We start from the raw sequence: 24,606 nt of genomic DNA, 5'->3' as shown, positions 1-24,606 counted from the left end.
TTCAGTTCCTACAGCTCAGGAGGGACGTGGTGTACAGTCACTTCACACTTAGACCCTGTGCTCAGCCTACCTTGAAGCTGTTGGGCCAGCAGACAGGCACACGAGATGCCTCACAGGCCTTCCACTGCTTCGCCAAAGATGGAAACAGGCTCTCTGTTCAGATTTCTACCTCTCCTGACACACAGATGGAAACAACATGGCTGTCATTGTAATTACACACAAGTCCCCCACCCTCATTTTTGGTTTTTTCTTTTAGAGTCTTTTCTTTTTGGGATTACTAAAGAAATGTGAAACTTAGAAAGTTTGCCGCAGTCCCACCCCCGATATATTTACTAACAGATAAGAATCTTAAAACTGGCTTTTTCATTTAGCCAACCATAGAAAGTAAATAATTCTGTGTATTTAAGAGAATAAAAGAAGCAGCAGCCCTTAGGGACATGTGGGGATCAGGCAATGTTTGTTCTCAGTGCTCTTAACTTCCACCGATCGGGAACCACATTCTGAGTAAGAAGGCTGAAACTGGGTGAGCCTTCCAGTCACCACGGACATGACAGCAGGCTAAACTCCGCTGGTTCCTTCAATCGCAATAGTGACCAAATGGTAAATACTAATACTATCATAATTCCCACTTTACAGATGAGGAAACTGAGGCAGAGAGGGTTGGTAGCTTGTTCATGGTTGCAAACCTAGCATGTGGTAGAGCCCGGACTGGGATGAAGGTGGTCAGCAGTAAGCCCTGTGTCTGTTCACTACACTGCCTGCTTCTCAGAGAGGAGGCTAAACCAGACTTCACAAGAAAAGCAAACTCACAGATTTCCTTCCAAAGTAAGGCTGGCAACAAAATTCAATGGCTTAAGATATTCTGCTTCCATTTTTTTTTTCTGACTTAAAAAGTAAAAGTTACTGTTGATGTTGGGGGAGCTATTAAAAGGATTCGGAGGAAAATAAAAGTCACGTGGCTTCACTCAGTGTTGCCACTCTGAGTAGCAGGCACAGCTACTAGAATCACCTGGAGCATCTGAACAAGGTGGCTTCTCACTCATCCCTGGAAACATCTCCTAGGGGAAAGACCCTAGCAGGCAGTGTAGACAGTGCAGTCACAGCTAGCACGCCTGTGAACCCAGCGGCCCACTGGGCAGGGTCTGGCAGTTGCTGTAGTTAAAGGGACCTGTGCAGATAGCCATTTATAAACTGTATTTGAGGTCCATTTGGTTTCAAAGCATCCAAAATGGAATTTAAAGAGTATCTCAGGGTTGGAGAGATGGCTCAGCGGTTAGGAGCACTGACTGCTCTTGCAGAGGACCCAGGTTCAAGTCCCAGCATCCACATGGCGGCTACGAACCCTCCTTAACTACAGTTCCAGGGGAATCCGAAGCCCTCTTCTGACCTCAGCGGCATTGCACGACACAGGTGCACTCACATACATGCAAGCAATACACTCATACACATAAAATAAAAATAATAAGTAAGCCGGACATGGTGGTGCAGGCCTTTAATCCCAGCACTCGGGAGGCAGAGTCAGGGGGATCTCTGTGAGTTCAAGGCCAGCCTGGTCTACATAGTGAGTTCCAGGACAGCTGGAGCTACAGGGAGACCCTGTCTCAAAAAGACCAAAAAAAAAAAAAAAAAAAAAATTTAAAAAAGTATTTCTAGGAGTGTGATAAATTTGACTAATATTTAATATTACATTTTGAACTTAAATCTTAAAAGTAAGAACAAGTCAGGTGTGGTGGGACACACATTTAGTTCCAGCACTGGGAACAGCAGCAAAGATCCTCCAGCAGAAGCAGGAGGACCTCTGTGAGATGGAGGCCAACCTGGTCTACATAGTGAGTTCCAGACCAGCTGGGGTTATAGGGAGACCCTGCCTCTAAATAAATAAATAAATAAATCAAACAAAAAAAGAATGAACTATGTATTTTTTTCATTATAGCTTAAAACAAGAGAATTCTCAGACCCAGACTTCAAAACTCATATTTTCCCCAGAGATCCATCCCTTCCATTCTGGAACTAAAGTGTCTTTAAGGGCATAAAGTAGAGTCTATGCCCCAGCTAGAAGCCCAGATTCAGAAGGGGGAACATGGGATGTTTGTGGATGATGCCATGAGTGTATTTTCCTGACCTTAAGCAGCAGGCCTGGTCCCCAAGTCACGCAGTTTTCATGCAGCCCAGCAGGGCCCCCAAGCACAGCTCTGTTGTTGGCTCTGGGCCTAATTCAGAGACTTGCATTTAGCTCTGCTTTCTTCAGAAAGCAAAATGGCTCTTCTCCATTAACACCAAGCCCATGTTCAATCTATTAGCCAAACAACAAAGGGTTTTCCAAATATGGACCCAAAGAAGCATGTGCACTTTGAAGGCCACAGTGAAACTTAAATAGCTAAAATGTATTAAGGAAGCCAACAATTGTCACCAAAAGCCCGAGTCCCTAAGAGAACAGCAAGACAAAAGCCAGAAAGAGGAACAAAAATATGCATTGTAGGGGAGGGGCTGGCAGGGAGGTGTAGATTTGTATGGAAAAGCTGACATCATTGTTTCCCAATAATACTAAGCATGCAGGAAACAGATGGGAAAGAAGTGGTGGAAGGGGCTACTTATGCAAGTGGGGCTTGCTGTTTCCAACCTTACCACTGGGAACTTACATGTTTTACTTTGAGAACTGAGGGATGGGAACTCTGTTGCCAGAAGTTTTACTAATTATTCTAGACCCTACTGAACTTGGCCTGGCAATACATGGCAAAATGGAGCTTTGCATATCAGATCACATCCTACTGCCAGAAGAGCCACAGCTACTTGGGTTCAGAGCAGACAAAGCCACAGGGAGAAACAATGTCAGTCAGATGTGGCTGGAGTCCTGCTCCTCCTACTTCCTGGCTTGGTGACACGAGGCAAATGAGTTAACCTATACGAGTTGATCCTCATTTATAAAATAGAGACAGAGTAGAACTTTCCACACTCAGTAGGAAGAGGTTGAGGTTGGACATTTTTATACCATATAGCTAGACTTTAAGAATCACTATCATGGAGCTGGAGAGGTGGCTCAGTAGTTAAGAGCACTTGCTGCTCTTGCAGAAGACTGGGGTTCAGTTTCTAACACCTATATGGCAGCTCAGAACTGCCTGTAATTCCAATTCTGGGGGATCTGACACCCTCTTCTGGCATTCTCAGGTACTACACTCATGAGCACACACCCACACATAGACACACACACAAATACGTGTAATTAAAAGTAATAAAATAGGGACTGGAGAGATGGCTCAGTAGTTAAGAACACTGGTTGCTTTTGGAGAGGACCCAGGTTTGATTCCCAGCACCCACATGGTGGCTAATGACCATCTGTAACTCCAGTTTCAGGGGAATCTGACACCCCTTCTGACCTCATGCATTGCATGACATGGGTGCACTTACATACATGCAGGCAATACACTCATACACAAAAATAAAGAGTAAATAAATGTAGTAAAATATATTGGGCATAGTGGTAGACTCCTTTAATCCCAGCACTTAGGAGACAGAGGCAAATGAATGTGAGACTGAGGCCAGTATGGTCTACACAGAAAGTTCCAGGCCAGCTGGGGCTACAAGGAGACCCTGTCACACACACAAAAACTAATTATAAAATAAAATTTTTTATTAAAAAAGAAACATAAGAAAAGTGTGCTTGCCACACAAGTCTAATGACCCAAGTTTGATCCCTAAATTCCACTGTAGGAGAGACCAAACTCCCCAAATTATCCTCTGACCTTCACAAATAGCATGTACCACCCCCCACAACAAGTACACATGCACACACACACACACACACACACACACAAATTTAAAACAATGAAGTTGGGTAGTATCTTTTTCTTCCACATATGTGTGCATATTTGCATGTTTGTGTGTATGCAGGTGTATGGGTGTATGCATGGACCTCTATATCATGTGAAGGTGCATGAATACACATGTATACTGTGTGAAGGCCAGAGGCCAGTCTCAGGTGCTGTTCCTCAAGTGTTGTCTGCCTTGTTTTTTGAGACAGGGTCTCTCACTTGGCCTGGAGCTCACCAAATAGACTAGGCTAGCTGACCAGCTAGCCCCAGGGGTACACAAGCTACCATTCCTGGTTTTTGTTTTTTTTTTTTTAAACATGGATTCTGGGATCAAACTCAGGTCCTCCAGCTTGCATGGCAAACACTTTACTAAGTTATTTCCCCTGGCCTCTATTCTTCTGTTTTTCTTTTCCATCCTTCCTTCTTTCCTTCTTATTTTTAAATTTCTCCTCCTTTTTCTTTTTTACAGAATCTTACTGGTTGGCTTCCTAGCTAGCTTCGTATTTACCATATGATCCAGGCTAGCGTCAAACCTACAATCCTCTTGCCTCAGCCTAGGGTTACAGGTGTGTGCTGCCAGGCCCCACATAGTTAACAATTATTTAAAAGTTTATCTTTCAATAGAATGTCTCATTCTTCTGTGCATGAGCAAGAGACAGGCACAGCACAACCAGCCAGACCAGAGGCCATTCTTGTCCCAGCTGCTGTCCTCTCCTGAGGATAGCATCACTCTCTTGCCCTGAAGATAGGCTTCAGTCTTCCCCACCCCCTAAGCTACCCTTCCTGAGTTTAAGCACCTTCTGTAGGCTGCAGGGGTGTGACCAATCCCAAGTGTCGGGCGACCAATCCCAAGTGTCGGGCAAAGCCATGTGGTTTCCTGCCTCTAGAAGCCAGCCACCCCTCTCCCCATTCTTCTGCCATTCCTCACAATCAGATGATCTTTGCTTTATTGATTTTTCCTGCTACAAACAACCATTCTGTCCCATGGCTGTCAGTCAGCTGCCTCACATGTTAGCCTCCTCTGCTTGAACATCCTCTACAGCCCTCACCGTATTCTTTGTGCTTTTTAAAAGTTGTTTTCTAGTCTTCTGACCACTCTAAGCCAAGACCAACTTGAGAACTCTTTTGTGAACTCCAGTAGGGTCTAGTGCATTACTGTTTCATTAAATACTTGTTGCTTTGAATTGAAAACCTGTACAAGGTAGTTTCTGATTAAAAACACAAGGGTTGGGCTGGGGATGCGGCTGAGTATTATAGTGCTTGGGTTCCATCTTCAGCACTGAAACACTCCCCTTCCCCCAAAATTTTGAAAAACAAAAGAAAACAAAAAAAAATCGTAACAGTCCAGGGAAAGAGATATGCACAGGCACACAAATTCTTGCAGTGGCCTTCCACAAAAGACTTATTTACACAACAGAATCACAGTGTTGATTTCCAACTATGTTCTAGCATAGGCAACAGCAAGAGCTGGTAGAGTTGTTTTTCAGGGGGAAGGGTAACATTCAACCCTCCTCTCAGGGGAGGGGGCCTCCAAGGACATTCTGGGCCAGCAAAAGGCCATAGGCGTGGTACCAGGGCCTGGTATGCATCATCCAAGCTTGAACTAGAACAAAGAGTGCCAGAGACTCGATCCCAGAAACTCAGTTGGTTCTGGGGCTCTGCCAAGAATGTGGTTCACACCAAGGAGTGACTGGAGGCGCTAGGAAAATGCAGGGTTTCTGGAGAGTTCTGTGTAAAACCTGGGACAGTTTCTAGCTATAAACCCTCATGGGACTATAAAACAATCTTGGATTCCTGATAATCTGGCACATAAGTGAAGTCTCCATCCTGAGATACCTGAAAGAACTCCAACACTGGTTTCCTAGACAGGAAATGGGGTCAATCAAGCAACGGTCCTGTGTCCACCACAGGCTCACCAGAGACGGGCACAAGCTCCCACCTCTCTGTGAGCTACCCCAGCTGAGCTCTTACCTGCCTGCACACACAGTCAGGGACAGCACAGAGCAGCAGACAGATAGAGAAGGAACTGAGGGCCTGACTCTAAGGCCGAGGGTGTTTCCACAGGGCAAGAGGATTGTGGCTGCAGCAGGCAAGATGGAGCAAGATGGAAGGATTTGAAAACTGGTGAATGTGGATAGGTGTGCATGTGTTTGCACACACACACACACACACACACACACAAGCACATTATGGAGGAAAAAGTGCTTTGAAAACATCAGTTGTTATGACTATTGCTGGTCCTGGCTGGGGGAAAGCAAAGCAAAGGGCAAAAGACCTTTTTTTAAAAAAATATTTTATTTATTATTTTTATTTTATGTGTATGAGTGTATTGCCTGCATGCATGTGAGTGCACCCGTGTCATGCAATGCCACCGACATCAAAGAGGGCCTTGGATTCCCCTGGAACTGGAGTCAAGGACGGTTTGCAGCTGCCATGTGGGTGCTGGGAATTGAACCCAGGTCCTCTGCAAGAGCAGTCAGTGCTCTTAACCGCTGAGCCATCTCTGGAAGATGTTAGTCCTGCCCAAGACTGTGGATTTAAATCCTGCCTTTCCTGTTTGGATCATCTTGGCAAATGACTTAACCTCTTGGACCTCAGTTTTCTCCTCTGTAAAATGGGTGGTATAAAAATGCTCATTTTTAAAAGAGGCTGAAAATATTCCTTTGTATGCACAATGTGACTGGCACAGAGTAAACAAACAATACAGACTGTCATTCTTACTACCAATAAAAATAACAGTGTGCAGCATGGTCTGATTTGGGACTCAGCTTTCATTCTGAGTCCTTCTCTTTCTAAGAGACTTTCCTTTCTTCCCTTTAACCACCCAGCAGCCTGATGGCCTTGTCTTTCCATGTCAAAACTTGCTTCTTTAGAAAAAGTGTAGTATTAGTGTTTATTCTTTTCCAAACTGCAGCCAGCCTGCTTTTCCCAGGGGAGGAGTTCTTTATTTTAACCTTTATCTGAGATTGCATCTGGAGGGAAGATTATACCAACATGGGACACTGTCCAGGCTCCTAAAGTTCCAGTGAATAGGCTTTGGTCCACCTTATGCAGTACTTGAGACCAGCCTTTGTAAAGAGGGGTGTCAAGACTAGTTCAACTTAAGCATGGCCTTTGCTTTGGGGCCTTGGGAGAAAAACTTATGAGAACTGTCCCACACATGCATTCATAAAGATTAATTTTAAAGAGTGGGAGATGTGGGAAGATGCTGCATTTGGTTTAAATGCATGGCATACAAGATGTGGGAAAACCCTTTTCATGTTCCTGGCTTCAAGATTGGTCTGCTAGAACCACAAGAAAGAAGTGGGGTACTGAGACCCTAGGCCAGAGTGAGCAGGCAGCTCAGTGTGAGAAGTTCCATTCTATAAGGAATGAGCAATAGGAATCCCCATCAGGTAGTTCTGTCATTACTTTGTTCCAGAAACATTAGCTACAATATCTGGTAGCAAAGTGGCTGGTGGTTAAAGGTTCTCATCCCAGACTAAGTCTTGCAACTCTCAGCTCCGCCCACTTCTTCCACCCACTGCTCAGAGGCACACACAACAGAGAATCCCAGGAAACTTCTGTAGGGAGGCAATCCCTGGGAACAGACTGTCCCTAGCAAACGTTTCAGAACTGTCTTGATCAACCAACCTCTGGAATTCAGAATGTTTCCCTCCCCAACAAGAAAGCTTCCCAGACTAGCCCACAGATGCTATGTAGCCCTAGCTGACTTCCCAACTGCTTCCAAACTCCATATAGTCCAGGCTGGCCTCAAACCCATGATCAAGAGATATAAATCAAATACCTCAGCCCTGATATTGGAGTACTTCTCTCCCACTTCTGGCATCATTTGTGGGACAACATGCTCTTCCTCCATGTGCTTCCCTCTGTTCTGGTCTAAGAGTGGCCCTCCAGCCTTCCTTTGTTCAACAGATGGTTTTCTTGTTCTCAGGTAGGCTGGGAGGGCAGGGAGTGGGCTTCCTTAGTAGCTCTGACACTGGGGCTTTCAGAAGCTGCATGGTATTTGGGAGGTTGCCAGGGAGGTGGGCAGGGGAGATGCAAGGGTGAAGCTATTCCCGTGGTCAAGGGGCCCTGAGCAGAGGTCTGAAGGGCAGGCAGAAGGAGGCATGTAGTAAGTAGAAGGAGCTGTCCCATTCTCTATGTAGGTTGTTTGTGTACCTGCTTAGAGTGTCACAGATGGCCTCAGGGTTGGCCAGACAGCTTGCTCCAGGCTCAATGCCTTTACTCCCTCTATTCTGGCAGTCAGAGGAGGTAGGGTTGCCTCTCCAAACTCAAGTTCCTGAGGTTGCCGTTCTTTCTTCACAATCTCCCCAATGAGGCTCTGAGTTTTCTTTCAGTTCTTTGAGGCCTGGCTATATCTTAGGTCTTTTTTTTTTTTTTTGTCTTTTTGAAGCAGGGCCTCCCTATAGCCCCAGCTGTCTTGGAGCTCACTATGTAGACCAGGCTGGCCTTGAACTCACAGATATCTGCATGCTTCTGCCTCCCAAGTGCTGGGACTACAAGCGTGTGCCACCATGCCCAGCTAGGTCTTTCTTTTTTGACTTGATAAGTAGCCCAGGCTGGCCTCTAGCTTGAGATCTTTGTGCCTCAACCTCATGAGTGCTGGGATTATGCCTGGCTCTCAGATCTCTTGGAGTGCATTGGTTTCAAGATGACACTTTGCTTTCTTGAAGCCTGTGTACTGACGGTCCCTCCCTCAGCAGCTCTGGGAAGTCCCCACATGAACTGGCAAGCAATCCTGTTTCCAGTCCCTCTGGGTGACTGATTAATGCCCATCTTACCATTTCATGGGATCCTCATTCAGTCTTGGTGCTTGTGGTGGACAAGTCCAGGCTGTTGTGATAGAAACAGCTTATGATGTGTGTATCCTCAGTGCTTTACACATATTAACCCATTTGTTTTCACATCTATCCTATTATCTCTATTTCACAAGAGAAGAAATTGAGGCCCAGAGGCAGTAAACGCATCCCTCCATGGTCAGTCAGCTGGGAGCAAGCAAAGTTGAGATTCTAGTCCAGGCAGTAGGGTTCCAGTTGTCTTAATGGAAGCCTCCAGCAAAATTCCCTGACTTGGAAAAGTTTCCAGAACTTTCTAAAGCCAGTACTCACCTGGTGAGGAATTAGCTAGGGAAGATGTGAGAATAATGTGCCAAAGGCCAAGCTTCAGAGGATACACCTCCTTATCCTCTACTCAGCACTACATCTTACACAGAAAAATACCTGCCTTCTTTTCTACAACCTTGCTCGTTTTTACGTCTGAGTAGCTTGTCAGTTTAGTGGGAGACCACAGCATTCACATTTTCTTCTACACCTGCCTCTTTAGTCTTGACAGCTGACTTCAAAGTCAATTGGTTTCTGAAGGTTTGTGCACATCCCTGAGATCATGCACTTCTTAAACCTGGGGTCCATCTTTCTTTCCCACTGCATCTAGAACACTGCTGGAATACGTTTTTGTTTATTGAATGAATAGATAAATGAAATGAATAAACAAAGTGAGGGGATCATTTAGCCTCAGAAATGTTAAGTACTGCTACAACCAAGGTTCCCATTTGCTCATCCAGATCCTTTGAATTCCAGGGCTTACTCTCAGCAAGCTTAGTATTATATTTGCATTGGTATTTTTTTGTTATGATCCTTCTGTCACCTCAGAAATTAAGTACATATTATATACAAATATATAGGTTATATATTAATATACATATTTAACCTGGTAAAGATGAGGGAAAAACATCTTTGGAAACAAAAAGCCTGACACATATGGAATATTCAGAGGGTACATTTGGAAGGTCAGGAATGCTTATCCAGGGAACTTGGTCTGCAAACAGTGTACTGTAGACAGTGGTTCTCTATCTGTTCCACATATAAAAACCATCTAGGAGAGATTCTGATTTAGTTGGTTTGAGATAGGGCCTTCCATTGACATTTCTGTTTTCTTTGAGAGACAAAGAGAGGGTCTTGCCATGTAGTCCAGGCTGGCTTCAAACTTGATCCTCCTGCCTCCCTAGTGCTGGGATTACAAGTGTGTGCTATCATGTCCAGTGTATTGACTCTCCAAGTGATTGAAATGAACCATCCTCATGGAGAGCCCCACTAAGGCACCAGGCCAGAGCAGCATCACTTTCTACCAAGAAGTGGGTAAAATGAGCAATGATGGCTCAGAAGGATGAGAAAATCCTTGACCCTGAAAGTGAGGCCAGCTAGGAAGATAAAACATTTTTTCCCCCTAAACACTCCCTTATTTGTCCTCCGCCTCCTGATCCCATAATCTCCAAGCTCTGTAGAAGACCTAGAATTCTTAGATCATTGGAGAGAGGACAGGAAATGACCATGAGCCCATCCTAGCCTCACTGGGCTTCATTCATTCATACCCTAGCACCACAGGTGACGATGTGGTTTCTAATCACACAGCTGCAAGAAAAGGCCTTCACATTCAGCCATCAAAAAGAAAAAGAAAAGTATATTTCCTCCAGCATCAGCAGTAAGGGGTCACAGACAGGAAGAAAAAGTTAGCTGATTCCCTAGGGAGAGCTGTAGATGGCTGGGGCAGGGGCAGTCACCATGCTAGAGAGGAAGTGAAAGAGGCTCCCAAGAGCCACCTTGGGCCCTCCTGGGGTGTTATTACCAGGGCTAGAGGAAAGTGGTCAAAGAAGGGGGAACTAGTCTAGAGTGGAGCTCAGTGGGAGAGCACTTGCCTAGCAATGAAGGAGTCCCTGAATCTGATCCACAGTGCTGGTGGTTAAGGGTGGGGAGAAAAGAGAAACTTCCTTTAATAGGTGACAGGACCAGCCTGCCACTAGGCTTCTGGGCTGCTTTGGATGGTCAGTACAGGGTCTGAACCTAGCATATTTGTAGATGCTTGCAGGAATTATATAGCAATGTGTAGATGTATATTTTAAAGGGGAACCACTAGAAAACCATTTATCAATAAGAGAAAAACAAGTTTTGGCCATGGTAGGGTGGGGCAAAAATTCTAGTTACTCTCATATAGCACAGTAACAGTGTGAGGATCAAGAGGGTCAGTGGCCTTTCATTTCAAAGTTGAGCTCTCTTCAGGTATGTCCAGTCTACAGCAGGCTGTCTGCTTTCAATTAGGGGGAAAATTATTAGAAGAGAATTTTGGCTTGCACATGGGAGCCAGAAAGAGGCAAGGGGTATTGGGTCAGGCCCTCTGCATCCTTTGTGATTAACTATGTGGCTCTAGGTAGATGAGTCTACCTCTCTGGGCTCTCTCTCCTATTCCCCAGGATGGAAGCACTGGGTACCAGCTCTCCACTTATTCTGTTAAGCTGCAGTTCCCTTCTTTTTCTCCCTGCTAAATAGAAGCATGCAGGAATCCAAAATATGAAACAGGTTTGGAAGATGAGCGGCCTGTGTCTCTGAGATTCCCTCCCAGAGTCCTAGGGTGCTTCCTATGACTTTGTAAGAATGGGGTGGGGATGGCAAGCCCTCTTATACAACAGTCTCAGTTTGGGGGCTGGGGGGGGCTACAACAACACCCACATGGCAGAAAGTGGCACCCCAGGAGCACCCCAGTGTACCTACAGGATAAAGTGAGGACCCTTGACAAAGCAAGTAGAAAGATTTCATTCTAAACTCCAGGTCACAGTGGCTAAAATGTATACTTACTTGGGGGTTCTGTCACATTCAAAAATATTCAATCCAACTGAGTTTATTTCAAACAGACCTCTCCAGTGTTGGTAGGAATGAAATGAATTGACTTCAGTTATGCCTTAATTTCAGAGAGGCAGTTTTGAAAGCTGTGGTTCCCCAAGCTCTAAAATACTAAGCCATTTGTCCTAATGACACAGCAGACTCTGAACTGCAGAATACCACAGGAATATCACACCACTGCAAATTACTAAGGATGCTGAGTCTTCAAAAAAGGGAAGTGAAACAAAAGCACTGCACTGTGTTTGAGATGCATACTTGATTTGGGCAAATGGAGTTGTTTCCAAGACAGTTTTCCTGGAAGCAGAATTATTCTGCACAGTTACACAGCCCTAAGTTTTCCCTTTGTGGTGTCTATCTATGTATAAACACAGGACCCATGTTGCAGCCTCTTTTTCTCTTTCTCTGAAGCTGCACAGACAAGGCCGTTTTGTCATGGGGAAGTGCAGGGCCAGTTAACCTTATAAAAGAAGTCATTTAATGCTCAATTTTCCCAACTTTCCTATGATTAAAAACTTTTACCCTCCAATGCTGCTATTGTATTCCAGATTGTTCTTTTTCTCTCTTGCCCAACAAACATTTAACTTGTCTCTGCTCTGCCGATTCTCTTTTTCCAAGCTGACCTTGAAAACTGAGACACTCTCCTTTTATGTATCCCAAACTATTTTAAAATCCAGGCCCTCTGACCTTTTTACGGCACACTGCTTGCCTGGCATACCAAATTTGAAAGCCAAAGAGGAGGTAAAGGGTCTGGGGAGTGGGTGGGTATGGAATCAGGGGAGGTACTATATATTTGGCATCAGCTCAGAAATTCAGAAAATGTTTGTGCAACTACTCCCCCAGCCAGGATTCCCCACCCCCACCCCCACCACTCGGTCTTCCAGTACTTGAATAAGAAAAGATGTGCGAGTGAAACCGGAGAGTACCGGAGGGGCAGTTAAGATGGTCACAAGGGTACACCCAGGGAAGCCTCCTGGTGGCCAGCCCACTTGTCATCTCTCCTTCCTTCTCAACACTCAAAGCTTAAGCCTCTTGGGCTTCCACCCCCAGGAGTGGCCCGTAAAACCCGCTGCTGCAACGCCCATTAACGGCTCCTAAGGACAGAAGTATTTGTGCGTCGGAGTGACAGCGCTGTGCACCCTAAGAACCACGAATGTTCTTTTCCAAAGTACAGTGAATGCACAAGCCTGGAATACATTAACTTGGGAATTGCATCCAACACACCCCACGAGAATCCATCGCTCTCAAACAAAAAGAAGGGAGGGTAGGCACATTACCATCCTGTCCCGAGCTTTCCAGATACTCCGTCAGGTCACATCCAAACGCACTGGCGGCTCCCTTTCGTTTCAGCTTCTGCTTGGCACCCTTGTTCTTCATGAGTTAGTCCCAAGAGGCTGCCCCTCCGTCTCCGCTCCCTCTGCTTGGCACCCCCGGGACTATGCTCTCGGGGGTTCGATCACCGGTGCTGCGCGGCGCTGGGGGCCGGCATGGGCGCGCGGAGGGACGTGGCGGTGTAGCTGCTCTGCGATCCCGGGGCGTGGCGCGCAGGGCAGGGTGCGGCGGGGTGCGGGCCGGGGCGCGGCGGGGAGCACCAGCCCGCGGAGCCTGCAGTCCAACGGGCCTCCAGGGTCCCGGCTTCCTCACTCCGAGTCCCCGCGACTTCCCCGGGTTCCTGCGGCGTCCTGGCGCGGCTCTCCTCTCCGCCTACCCAGGTGCCCAGGACAGGGCGCGGGCGGCCGGCAGCGGCGAGGGACAGCCCCGGGGCTGCTGTGGCTCAGCCTGGGCCCGCGCGGCTGCGCTCAGACGGCGCAGCGAAAAACAAGCATCCTGTCTCCGCGCCCGCCCTCACGCCTGCCCTTTTTTCCTGTCTTACAAATCCTAGGATCATCCAGCTCAGGAAACGCTGGAAGGAAGTTAGCTCGGGAGGGGGGCGGAGGCTGGAAATTTTTGGCAGCTCTTAGCGAGTGTGTGTGTGTGTGTGTGTGTGTGTGTGTGTGTGTGTGCGCGTGTGTGTGTGTGTGTGTGTGTGTGTGTGTGTGTATGTGTGTGGGCGCGCGCGCGCGTGTGCGTGTGTGTAGCCGGAGGAAGTGGGTGGGTGGGTTGAGCAGTGCGGGCTGGGGGAAGAGATCGCGCTCTCCTGAGTCTGATCTGCGACTGCAGAGATAGCCCCGGGCGGCCCCGGAGGAAATCGGCCTCAGCTCTGGGGACCCGCGGCCGCCCGCCCGCTTCCTGCCGCGCCAGCCGGGCTCTTTGAAGAGGACAGGAGGCGGTGCCCTCGCTCCGCTGGGAGGGCGCGCGATGGGCGCTCTCGAAGTTCTGTCTCCGAGTTATCCTCATTGTCATCCTATCCCTGACACTTTCTATTTCAGTGCCTGCCGTTCTCCTCTGCAAACACTTAAAGACCAGTCACATTAACAACGTCTGGGAGTCGGGGGAGAAACCTGACGGTCAGAGCGGTTACGCTGGCCACTCCCATCCCTCCTTGCCAGGGTCTGCGTCCCCAAGCCCAGACGTCTCCTCTCCCACGCAGAGGTAAGGATACCCTCGGGCAAGAGAGAGGAGAGAGGAGAGAGAGGAGGGAGGGGGAGGAGGGAGAGAGGGAGAGAGGGAGAGATTGTAAGTTTGTAACCACTGCCCAGGAAGTGAGATTTCTGGTTACAAATTCTTCAGACAGACTGACAGACAGACAGACCACACACACACACACACACACACACACACACACACACACAGGCGTTCACTCACGCACAAGCGAGTGGCAGATGTGGTAAATGCCTGTGATCTGGGACTAGAAACGAGGGTTTAAGGGGGCTCTGACATTGTTGCATCATGCAGAGAACTCCTAGGTCGCTTTCTAAGTCCTCACATGCTCTTTCAGGAGGTAATGTTTTTCCTTCTTCAGTTAAGTTGAAAATCCTTGACTTCTGTGTTTTCACTACACAGTAAGCACTCAAATTCTTGTGCCTTTAACCATTTGAGGAGTAAATTAAACTTCCTGTATAAATTCAAATCCGTATATAGGCTTGAAGGGTAGGGATATCATAGAGCACAGACTGCTGGCAAAAGTGTTATGTATATAATATTCAGTTACTGAATCCCCTTACAGCTACTTATGTATCATCATGACAGTTTGTGAACTTTGACCTCTGACCTTTTTACTTATGACCTGATATGATAGCCAGCCTACAAAATCTGGCCCACAGATGTGTTTGGTTTGGCACATACCATGCTTTAATGAAAAATAAAAATAAAAATAAAAATTAGTAGCCAAGCCTAGTGAATTAAAATATTTCTCCATAAGAAATCTGGACTTCTGTCTTTTCTTGTAAAATGGAAGTTCAGGTTATACCACAAGTGTGTTCTCATACACCAAAGACTTCTGATGCCTAGTCATGACAGCCCCCTTTAGAGATGACTCTTCCAATTTGAAGCTCTCACTGCCCGTCTTCAGGCCTCTGGAGACACAAGAGTTTCTAGCCACTCCCCAGGCTCTAGTATGGTCTCCCTTCTGTTTTCCCATCTCTCTCAGTGACACCACCACTGGCTCAAGTCATCTTGGTGAGACATCTCCAAGCAACCACTGACTCATTACTCTCCTCTACTACCACTTCCAAACTAGTCTCACCCAGAAGGATGAGCCCTTCAAAATGCTTCTCTGCCGGGGTTCTTCTCTGTTAGGCCTCCTTGATAGCAATCATTTACCCCCTCAGCCATTAGGATATTTCCCAGAGGGATTTGCTGAGCTCAAGCTCCTCCCATTTCATCATTACTACATACTTAGAGGCCTGGAGGGGCTTCCTGAATTACTGTTGTTGTGATGTGCTTGCTTGCTCAAAATCTATCAATGACTGTTTCCAATGGCTAGGGCAATAATTCCTAAGCATTTTATAAGCTGTTTGGATACTTAATATAATGCCTTTTTTCTCCTTTTAATTTATAGAAAAGTGTTTTCATATGGAAGTCTAAGGATCACTACTAACACTTGTTTAGGAGTTTACTTTGGTCAGGGCTCTCATACTCTCATTATTTTTCTTTCTTCTTGCTTACTCTAAGCAGATTCTTTTATGGGTCTTTGGGGGAAAAATCAGATTTAAGTTCCAAAGGGTTTTTTGTTGTACTGTGGATTTCCTAGGATGCAAGGTTATACGGACATAGTAGAGGAATGCTAACTGAAGGAATAACAAAGCCAATTGGTGGTAAGTTATGCCTGGAGTAAATTTACTCGAAACACACTTTACTCAAGAGAACTGCTACTGAAGAGTTCTGCAACTGCTGTGATGCCTCTTATCTGCACCTGCTGAGGACTGATGCCCGCCAAAGGGTGCTGTCATAGTTGGCTTCAGCTGTCAATTTGACACAAACTTAGAGACATCTGGGAAGAGGAAATCTCTGCTGAAGAATTTCCCAGATCAATCTGGCCTGTGGTTATGTCTGGGAGGTATTTTCCTAATTGCTGATCGATATAGGAGGGCCCAGCTCACTGTCAGCAGTGCCATCCCTGGGCAAGGGGGTGGGGCTGGGCTGTATAAGAAAGATAGCTCAGCAAGTTAGAGGAAGCAAGCTAGAAACCAGCATTCCTCAAGACTCTGCTTCAGTTTTTCCCTCCAGGTTCCTGCCTTGGATTCCCTTGATGAGGGACTGTAACCGAAAGCCGAAATAAACCCTTTCCTTTCCCAAGTTGCTTTTGGTCAGTGTTTTATCACAGCAACAGAGATGCAAACTAGAAGAGGTACCCGCTGCTTGCTTCATTGCCATGTAAGGTGGCAATCGTCCCTGAGTTGGTAACTAGAAGTCAGGCTGCAGGTACTGGAAGCCTTTAGTTTCACCTGTGATTACAACCTTTTCTTTTACCCAATTTGTCCATAGAACAAACTGGAATCAGCCACTTCAGCATAGCTCCTTCTCCAGGTAGCTAATTACATGTTCTTTAAGACTTCTCACCCATGATCTGTGATTGAGTATGTTCTGAATTTCTTGTTCTCAGGTATTATATAGAGTGTCAGTTCATTGTCTAGTTAGATCTATTTCCTTCTGACTTTTTCTTTCTCTCACTGCCCCTAGCTGCTCTTGTGTTAAAGTGCTTGCATAGAATCTGCGAATGAGAGAAACTGTGACCATGGCCTGTACCTCACCTCAGCCCAACACTCAATAGCCCAAGGTTCTGAGGCCCACAGAGGATAGAGGGTGACCAGAGCAAAAGGACTTCAGAAAATTGTATATCCTAAGCTCCATTATTGCATTTCCTGTGCATATCTCCTAGGTTTCTGTTATGTTGCAAATAGGTGCCTCCAAATGTCCAGATGAGATGTCCTAAACTTCCATAGAGAGCATGGTAGGTGCAGAGGTCACAGTACCAATCCCTAACCAAGCATGGAGGTTTACTTCCTGGGAGAGAAAGAATGAGAACCAGAACAACTCTCCATCCTGACTAGTTCACCTCCCAGTGCTCTATCATCTCTGCAACTACGGAAGCCAGTGTTGTTCTAAATGGACTTCCAAGCTGAGCACGTACAGTAGTAAGAATCAGAGAGAAGGAGCTTTAAAGGGCCACCCCAGCTGAAATATGTTGGGGAATAGTCTTTCTCCATACATACATATATACATTTCCTTTAGCTTCTAGATGTGGAGAACTAACTCAGAGATACACACACACACTTCTTTGTATGCTCTCTTTCCTGACTGAGCAAGTAATTAACCACCAACTAGGAAGTTTGGGGTAGAAAGGGTGGAAAATAAGAGAAAAGTCAGAAAGAGACTAGGTTACAAATGAAGCCTTATTCTCTTTAATGACAAACACCAGTTGACCCAGCCCTTTCAATTCAGATCCTTGCACTAAAAGACTAGACATAAAAAAGTAAAGCCAAAACCCTCCATGTTTTTGAGATGTGGGGACTGGTACGGGCAAATGTTGTTTGTTTTTTGTCGTTTTGAGACAGGGTCTCCCTGTAGCCCCTGTAGTCCCTGGAACTTTCTATGTAGACAAGGCTAGCCTTGAACTCACAGCCTCTGCCTCCCAAGTGGTGAGATCAAAGGTGTACACCACCACACCCAGCTGTTTTTTTTAATAGAAAGATATAACACATTTATCCATATATCAAGGGCCATAACAGAACTTTAAGGAAGAAATGTTTTTGTTAGTATAAAATGCAAGACAGAATAGAAAGTGACAGAATGAGAGATGAGGTACCTGCATATGTCTGAAATTATTTCAGAAATGAAATTTTCACCACCAATATTTTAGTTATACTCTAATAGCTTTGCATTGAATACTGTTACTGTTAAAAAACAACATTAGGAGGTCTGGAGATCTTTGGTGTTCTGAATGTTTAAAAAACCATCAGGACATTTGACCTACATGCACAGTTTGGCATTAAAAGGGTCTTTAGTATTTCAGACAGGATGAATGAACATAAGGCCCGCTTGTTTCAGTCCAACATGGCACTGGACGCTGCCAAACAGCAGCAGAGTACTTCCTTCCTAGTTCAACCAGAGAAGTGACTTCACAAGGACAGAGGGAGAGTCAAGTGCCAGGGTTGGACCGTGTTATGCCCACTTCTGAACCCTATGGGACCTCGCCTTAGGCTCGCATCTGAGATTGGGTCCATTTAGCCTGAGGCCTCGGTTAAGCAGCCCAGCCGGAAAGATGGCTGGACTGCTTTACAGGCAGGAGCCCCAGAAGCCTGTCAAGGTCTGTCCTGAGGGTCTGCAAGTTAAGTTTTCTGGTCCCTCCCAGTAGTTAACCTCAAGGTGGTTTCTCTAGTATCCTGTGCTATCTTTGCCTTCTCAAAGTGTGAGAAAACTTTCATTACTCCTGGAATATGGACTTTCTCAGGAGAAAACGTCTTGCCTAGTTGGTTTATTTCTGTAATTCTGGTTTGGTTCTGTTGCATCCTTCTGCCTCTACTTCCCCCTTCCACTTCTGTACTCTTTGGGCACATTGCCTTCTTTATGACTTGGAGAAAGAAAACCAGACGGATCAGAGTCTGGGCTCGGAGCCCCATCTGTCTCCCTCCAGGGTCTCTAGGCCCTGGCACAAGAGATTTTTCTTAGGTGGGTGGAGATCTTTCCCTGCCCGGTTCATTGTGTTCCACGGTTTCCTGTACACTGCCTGTAACCCTTTACCAATCTCCCAGGCGCCTTTTAACACAAAAGAGAGGCGAGGGGGCAGGGAGTGCTGAGGAAAAACATCCCTATAAATAGCCCTCATGAACAAAATTGTTTTCCTGATACACAGTTTTTGTTAGGCCTTGACGCCCCATAATCTTCCTCCTAACTCTCCTCCTCTTCCACTCCAGCCTTCCTCTCCATGCTTGCTTTTCCTCCTCAGGCCTGCTGGGAGATGCAGGTGTAATTGGGGACTTGATGGAAGTTGTCGCCCCCACCCCCACCCCAGCCCATGCTGCTCCCAGCTGCAGGCGCAGGCAGCAGGCTAAGGCAGAGTAGACCTGGATCCCAGGCCTGGCGCTGCCAGTTATTTGCCCTATGGCCTTGACTGGGCAAACTCCCTAACCTTGCTGAACCTCATCTTCGTAGGGATGGTGGTAACTATCTTGTAGAGTTGTTGTTAGGATTAAATAAGATAGTGGAAAAGTCTGGCAATCAGTCTATATCTAGGTAGGTACAGTATATACAAATGAGTAATAGTCTATTATCCTTCCCACAAAGCAAGTCTTGTTTCCTCTAATGTCACCCAGTTTTGGGTGTCTTTTCCATTTTATCTGTCCTGAGTCCATGTTCCATATAAACTAATTTTTAAGTCTTTAAACTTATTTCTTTTTATTTATTTATTTTTGAATTTATTTATTTGTACCTTCCCCAGTTCCAACAGGAGTTGAGATGATTTGCTTTATATTTAAGTGGTTAGATCTTGGTGAAATTTTCAGAAAGGGTAAGACTGCCTGTCATGGATATCTCTTGATGTGGCAGGAACAGCTCCCTTTGAGGATTCTTGGACAGCAGCTTTGATCATGGCTCATGCCTGTTTTCTGTCTCAGTTTTCTCAGTATCTGCTTTCATTCCTGCTTTGGGAACACAACATAGAGAAATTAGTACAAGCACATGAGGTATAAAAGGTACAAGCCGGAGATGGTGATGTCCTAGCAGCTGGGAGGCAGAAGCAGGCCAGTCTCTGTGGGATACAGGCCAGCCTGGTCTGCACAGGGAGTTTTAAAATGTTACAAGTACAAATTACCTTCTCTGTATAACTGTGCCCCTAAAATGTGAGCATTTTAAAGTGGGATAATCCTGTTGTTTCTCCTTATGCCTCTTAAATATATAGTTACAAAGTTAATGGGGTTCAGAAATAGTTGAAATGTGGCCCCAGTTCATCACCAAAATCACACTGGAACAATCATACATATTTCTGAACGTTCTGCACTTTCAATGCCCGATATGTATTAATTCTTCATACTTATCCTAAATGAAGTTAGTTAAATACACACAAGTTTGATATACTGTACCTTTTCAAAATAAGATGCATTTGTGTACATATGTCCACATTCACATCTGTCTCTATATTGCACATTAATTTGACTTCATAGGTGCCCTCCCTAATTTCACAGGACCTGATTACTGAAAGTAGCCACAGGTTTTGACTCTAATCCTACATATTAAGCAGAAATTATTTAATTAGACTCCAGCTAGAGATATTTTAAAATATTCTCAGAGATAAGGTGGGTATCCCTGCATTTTCTCTGAAAGTGATCCCCCATATTTCCCATAGTCCCAGTTGCAAATATTCTGCCCTAATCGTCAAACCAGAGGGTGTGTCCTGATTTTTGTTTTAGAAAATACAGCTGCCAGTTGTGGTGGTACAGGTCTTTGGTCCCAGCACTCAGAAGGCAAAGGCAGGTAGATGATCTCTGAGTCTGAGGCCAGCCAGTCAGGGTTACACAGTGAGATCTTTAAAAAAAAAAAAATGCTATGGGTTAAATTGAGTCATCCCCAAATTGCTAAAATCTTCCCTCCCGGTACCTCACAATGTGGCCTTATTTGTAGATAGAATAGTTGTGACATAGTTAAGAAGCAATTAACTTGAATAGAGTGGGTCTCTAATCCAGTATGACAGGTGTTCTTATAAAGGGGATATTTTGTCCAGACACACAGGAAAGATGTCATGTGGAGATGAAGGCAGTTATGAAGTTACGAAGGAGCGCTGAAGATTGCCAGAAAGCTATCAGAAACTTGAGAAGGACACGAGACAGATCCATCTCACAGCCCTCAAAAAACCCAGCTCTGTGGACACCTTAATCTTGGACTTCCAGAGTCCAGAATTGGGAGACAATTCATTCTGTTGTTTAAACCACGGTCTGTAGCACTCAGTTAAGGAGGATCAACCAAGCCAACATAATTAAGGAACAGAACAGTTCTCTTCCAGTCCTGCATCAAAAGCTGTTACTCTAAGAATTAAATTGGAAACAGTCTGTTATCTCAGCAGTCTCTCTTGGTGGAGGCTCCAGGCAGTAGCTATATGTCCAGCTGAAATGGATGCTAAACAATTTCATACAAATAAACACCCATTTTTAGCAAGGAACTCAAGTGGAGGTCAAGGTGAATTGCTGCAAAAACAGCCAGAGAGCCACATGATTATAGAGGATGATGGGGAGTGGGAGTTAGGGGTCTCTCTCCCACATGTGGTAGTCCCTCTAGCCACAGGAAGATGTTTCAAGACCCTAGTGGAGACCTAAAATTGTAGAGTATTAAGCCTTATATATAGTATAATTTTTCTATACATACATATCTGATCAAATTCAGTTTATAAATTAGGAACAGTAAGATTTTAATGACGAAAACATACTAAAATGGAACATTTTTGCAATGATAACAATAAATTTCCCTATTTAGTATTTTCAGACCTCAATGACTCCAAGTAATTGAAACTGTGTGATAAAGGAACTACTTTCACAAAACCTTTGAAAGACACAGAACTTTTTTCTTAGGACACCATAGAAAGGAAGCTCTGTGTAGCCACTGTACCAGCCTGGGCTCCTCCTTTGAGTAGGCCTCCCTGGTTCTGGCTCCTTGATCCTGTACCCACTCCTACACCTCTGTAAGAAATGCAGTGAGTTGTCTTTCTTCTGTATTTCAGGACCTGAACACTGACATTTTTGAAAGAGTCTTTGAAGTCAATTTACATCAACATTGATTTGTTGATTGGGCTGGCCCATCAATACATTTATGGAGTGTTATGGTTTCTTTATAAATATCCCTAAAGGCTTCTCCCCAGCAGGTGGCACTACTGAGAGGGGACTGAATCAGAAGGGTGCTAACTCCATAAATGGATTAATTCATTGCTCAATTCATAGCTAAGTGGGCTATTAGGAGGTGGGGCCTCATTGGAAGAACTAGGTCACTGAAGGCATGCCTTTGAAGGTCATTCCTGCCCTGGGACCCTTCTTTGCTCACTCACTGGCTGCCGTGAGGTGAGCAGCTTTATTTTCACTATGCCCTTCCACCATGGTGTTTCTGCCTTGACTCAGGACTAAAAGCAATTGGAGCCAAATTGTGAGGAAAACAAATCTTCCCTCTTTTTCCTTCCTTCCTTCCTTCCTTCCTTCCTTCCTTCCTTCCTTCCTTCCTTCCTTCCTTCCTTCCTTCCTGGCTTGCTCCCCCTGCCCCCCTCCACCTCCTCCCTCCTTTTCTATAGCACTGGGGACCTCCCTCCCTCTCTCCCTCCCTCCCTCCCTTCCTTCCATCCATTAACTTTCTCAGGTATTTCATCACAGTAATGAAACACTAACACATGGAACACTCTGTATATAAGGTACTGGGTTGGGTGTGGAGACACAAAGTTGGATGGACACTATCAATGTCCTCATGGAATGCACACTCTAGTGGCAAGACAGCATCATGAATAAACAGCATCATGAATGCATCAAAGTCAGAATGTCATTTGCTGGTGGAATCAGAGAAGCAGACCCTGTGGAAACCTGAGAGACCTGTAGATACTATATTTTCAGGCCAGAAGAATAACATTTCTAGTATGAGACTAGAATTTTTTTTTCAGGGAATAAAATGCAAGTCAATGTGATTGGGTCTGGAGGAGATTATGGCCTACGTGACTTGTGCTGAGGAAGGAGCTAGGTAAGATGGGGCAGTGTGCTACAGAGTTGAATCCAAACTGGGTCCTAGAGGAAGTCTTGGAGATTTCTGAGTAGTTCAGGGTCTGCTAAATCTGGGTGGTGAGGAGGAAGGCATGAAGCATTCTCCCTCCTCTCTAGTGAGAGTGGAAGTGTTCCCTGGCTCAGTGGCTCGCTCCCGGGGTGAGGTTCGCTGGAGTCACATTTTTGCCTTGTCACTTGCTTTAGTCCCATAATTAGTTTTGAGACCTAGGCATGGAATCAGATAGAAAATAAGTAACAGTACATTCCCAAAATGGTGGTGTTATTAGTTTACCTTCTATTCCTAGAAATGATCTGTAAGGCTATCATCACAGAGTGCATTTACACATGTCTAAAACTATATACAACATTTTGGCCTTTCAGGAATTTGGCTTGAATTATTAAAATTCCCCAAACTTCCAGAAGGGGGATCCTAGTCAACATTAACATTTGAGATGTAGGTTTGCCATCTAGTGGGCATTTTTGAATATGCATACATTATAAATACACATGTAACACACATTCGTGTACACACACACACACACACACACACATCCACACACCCCACAGAATTTCCACCAATGTTTCTTTACCTTTCTCACCCATCCTCAACACTTACAGTTCAAGCAGTATTGTAGACACATCCCTGTTGGCCAAAGGATTTTAGTTTATAATTTATGTGTGTCAGGGATAGAAGAATGTTTTATGGTATATGTTCTTGCATACATCGTACATCTGCATTACATAATGCAGGGTTCATTCAGACTTCCCGTATTCCTCCATATGTACTTTCCATGTTCCACTCGAGAATTACTGAACCAGAACAGAACACAGAGGGACACGTCAGCATTGTATAAGCACTATGCCTGCTCTACAACAGATACTCAGCAAACATTCACTTCCTTCTTCCTTTTCCTTCATACCCACTTCCATAAAGCTGTATTGCAAATGACAACTTCAGCATGCATTTGGTGTGTGAGGCATTGCTATGTGTAAGGCATTGTGAGGGAGCAGCTTATTTAGCTCTGTCAATACAAAGAGAAAAAAAACCTAGTTTCCATCTTTAGGTCTTTTAGAGTAGGAAACTTGGAGTTTTGTAGCTAGATTCCAATAGGTTAGGTCTCAAATATTTGGGGTAGATTTTCTTGAAATTCAAATTTGGTTTTCCTTTCGGGGTCCTATTACAAAGATGCTAGTGCTTCCCTGAGCAAGAGGTGTGCCCATGGTAAGGGAAGAAGTGAACATCAGGAGGTGCTTGATTTAACCTTGAAAGGACACAGACTTAGAAGAGAATAGACCCAGAGAGGGAGGGAAGTGGGTGAGTGGCTGCATAGGAGCAGAGACAGTATGGGGTGCGTTTTATCAAAGTTTGAAGAGAGGGAGAAGAGAGACTTAGGAACAGCTTTCCATATGGTGAGAGATACTCAGAGGGCTGGAGAGAGGACTTTAAGAGGTTTTGCTCTGTATTTTGAAAGAAATCCCCCTTTGATGTTTTCATGGCCTTGTGGTGGAGATTTAAATTGCCTTTCTGTTATTTTTGGATGTGGGTTAGTATTTCTTTGGAAATAGCACCAGGCAGAGACAGGCTATAAAGTGACTTAGCTTTATCTGGAGAGCATAAATGTGCGGACCATAAAACTTGAAAAATGGAGAGGCATTATAGTTCCTCATGTGTCTTAAATTTGAAATTAAACAAAAGCAAAATGATAAGATTGAACAAAGACTATTTCTCTTAAGAGTAATACATATATTTGGTCAAAGAATTCAGAAAGTACAGAATGGCACCAAATCGAAAGGGAATGAAGCTTTTTTCTTCAAATTCTCTTTAATTCTATTAGTGATTAGCACTAATCTCAGAGCTCCTTCATTTAGGGTCTGTTAACTCCATGCTGTGAAGGAGAAGCACAGCTCTCTTGTAGTGCTTGTCTACTTCCTGCTCCCTTTGTGTGTTTTTTTGACTTATATTATTTTCCACTTTCTTCTTGGTTGTAATTATAAATACTGTGTGTTCTAGTTTGGTTTCCTATT

At 45.0% G+C, this 24,606-nt stretch overlaps 2 protein-coding genes across 2 annotated transcripts in view; one reads left to right on the top strand and one right to left on the bottom strand.

Moving 5' to 3' along the window:
• Positions 1-13,399, bottom strand: part of Arhgap31 (Rho GTPase activating protein 31) — a 123,309-nt gene extending 109,910 nt beyond the window's left edge. The window contains exon 1 of the mRNA XM_017800559.2: positions 12,757-13,399. Coding sequence (XP_017656048.1) covers positions 12,757-12,856 — 100 coding nt within the window. The 5' untranslated portion in view covers positions 12,857-13,399. The remainder of the gene's footprint in view (positions 1-12,756) is intronic.
• A 480-nt stretch (positions 13,400-13,879) lies between these two features.
• The window catches only part of B4galt4 (beta-1,4-galactosyltransferase 4), a 48,065-nt gene continuing 37,338 nt past the window's right edge, over positions 13,880-24,606 (top strand). Inside the window, exon 1 of the mRNA XM_029568206.1 lies at positions 13,880-14,011. The gene's annotated coding sequence lies outside the window, so the exon portion shown is untranslated. The remainder of the gene's footprint in view (positions 14,012-24,606) is intronic.

The sequence above is a fragment of the Nannospalax galili genome, unplaced genomic scaffold, assembly GCF_000622305.1.
Source record: "Nannospalax galili isolate Female #2095 unplaced genomic scaffold, S.galili_v1.0 scaffold18, whole genome shotgun sequence".
In the NCBI taxonomy this organism is placed as follows: domain Eukaryota; kingdom Metazoa; phylum Chordata; class Mammalia; order Rodentia; family Spalacidae; genus Nannospalax; species Nannospalax galili.
This window is presented reverse-complemented; position numbering and strand designations above follow the sequence as displayed.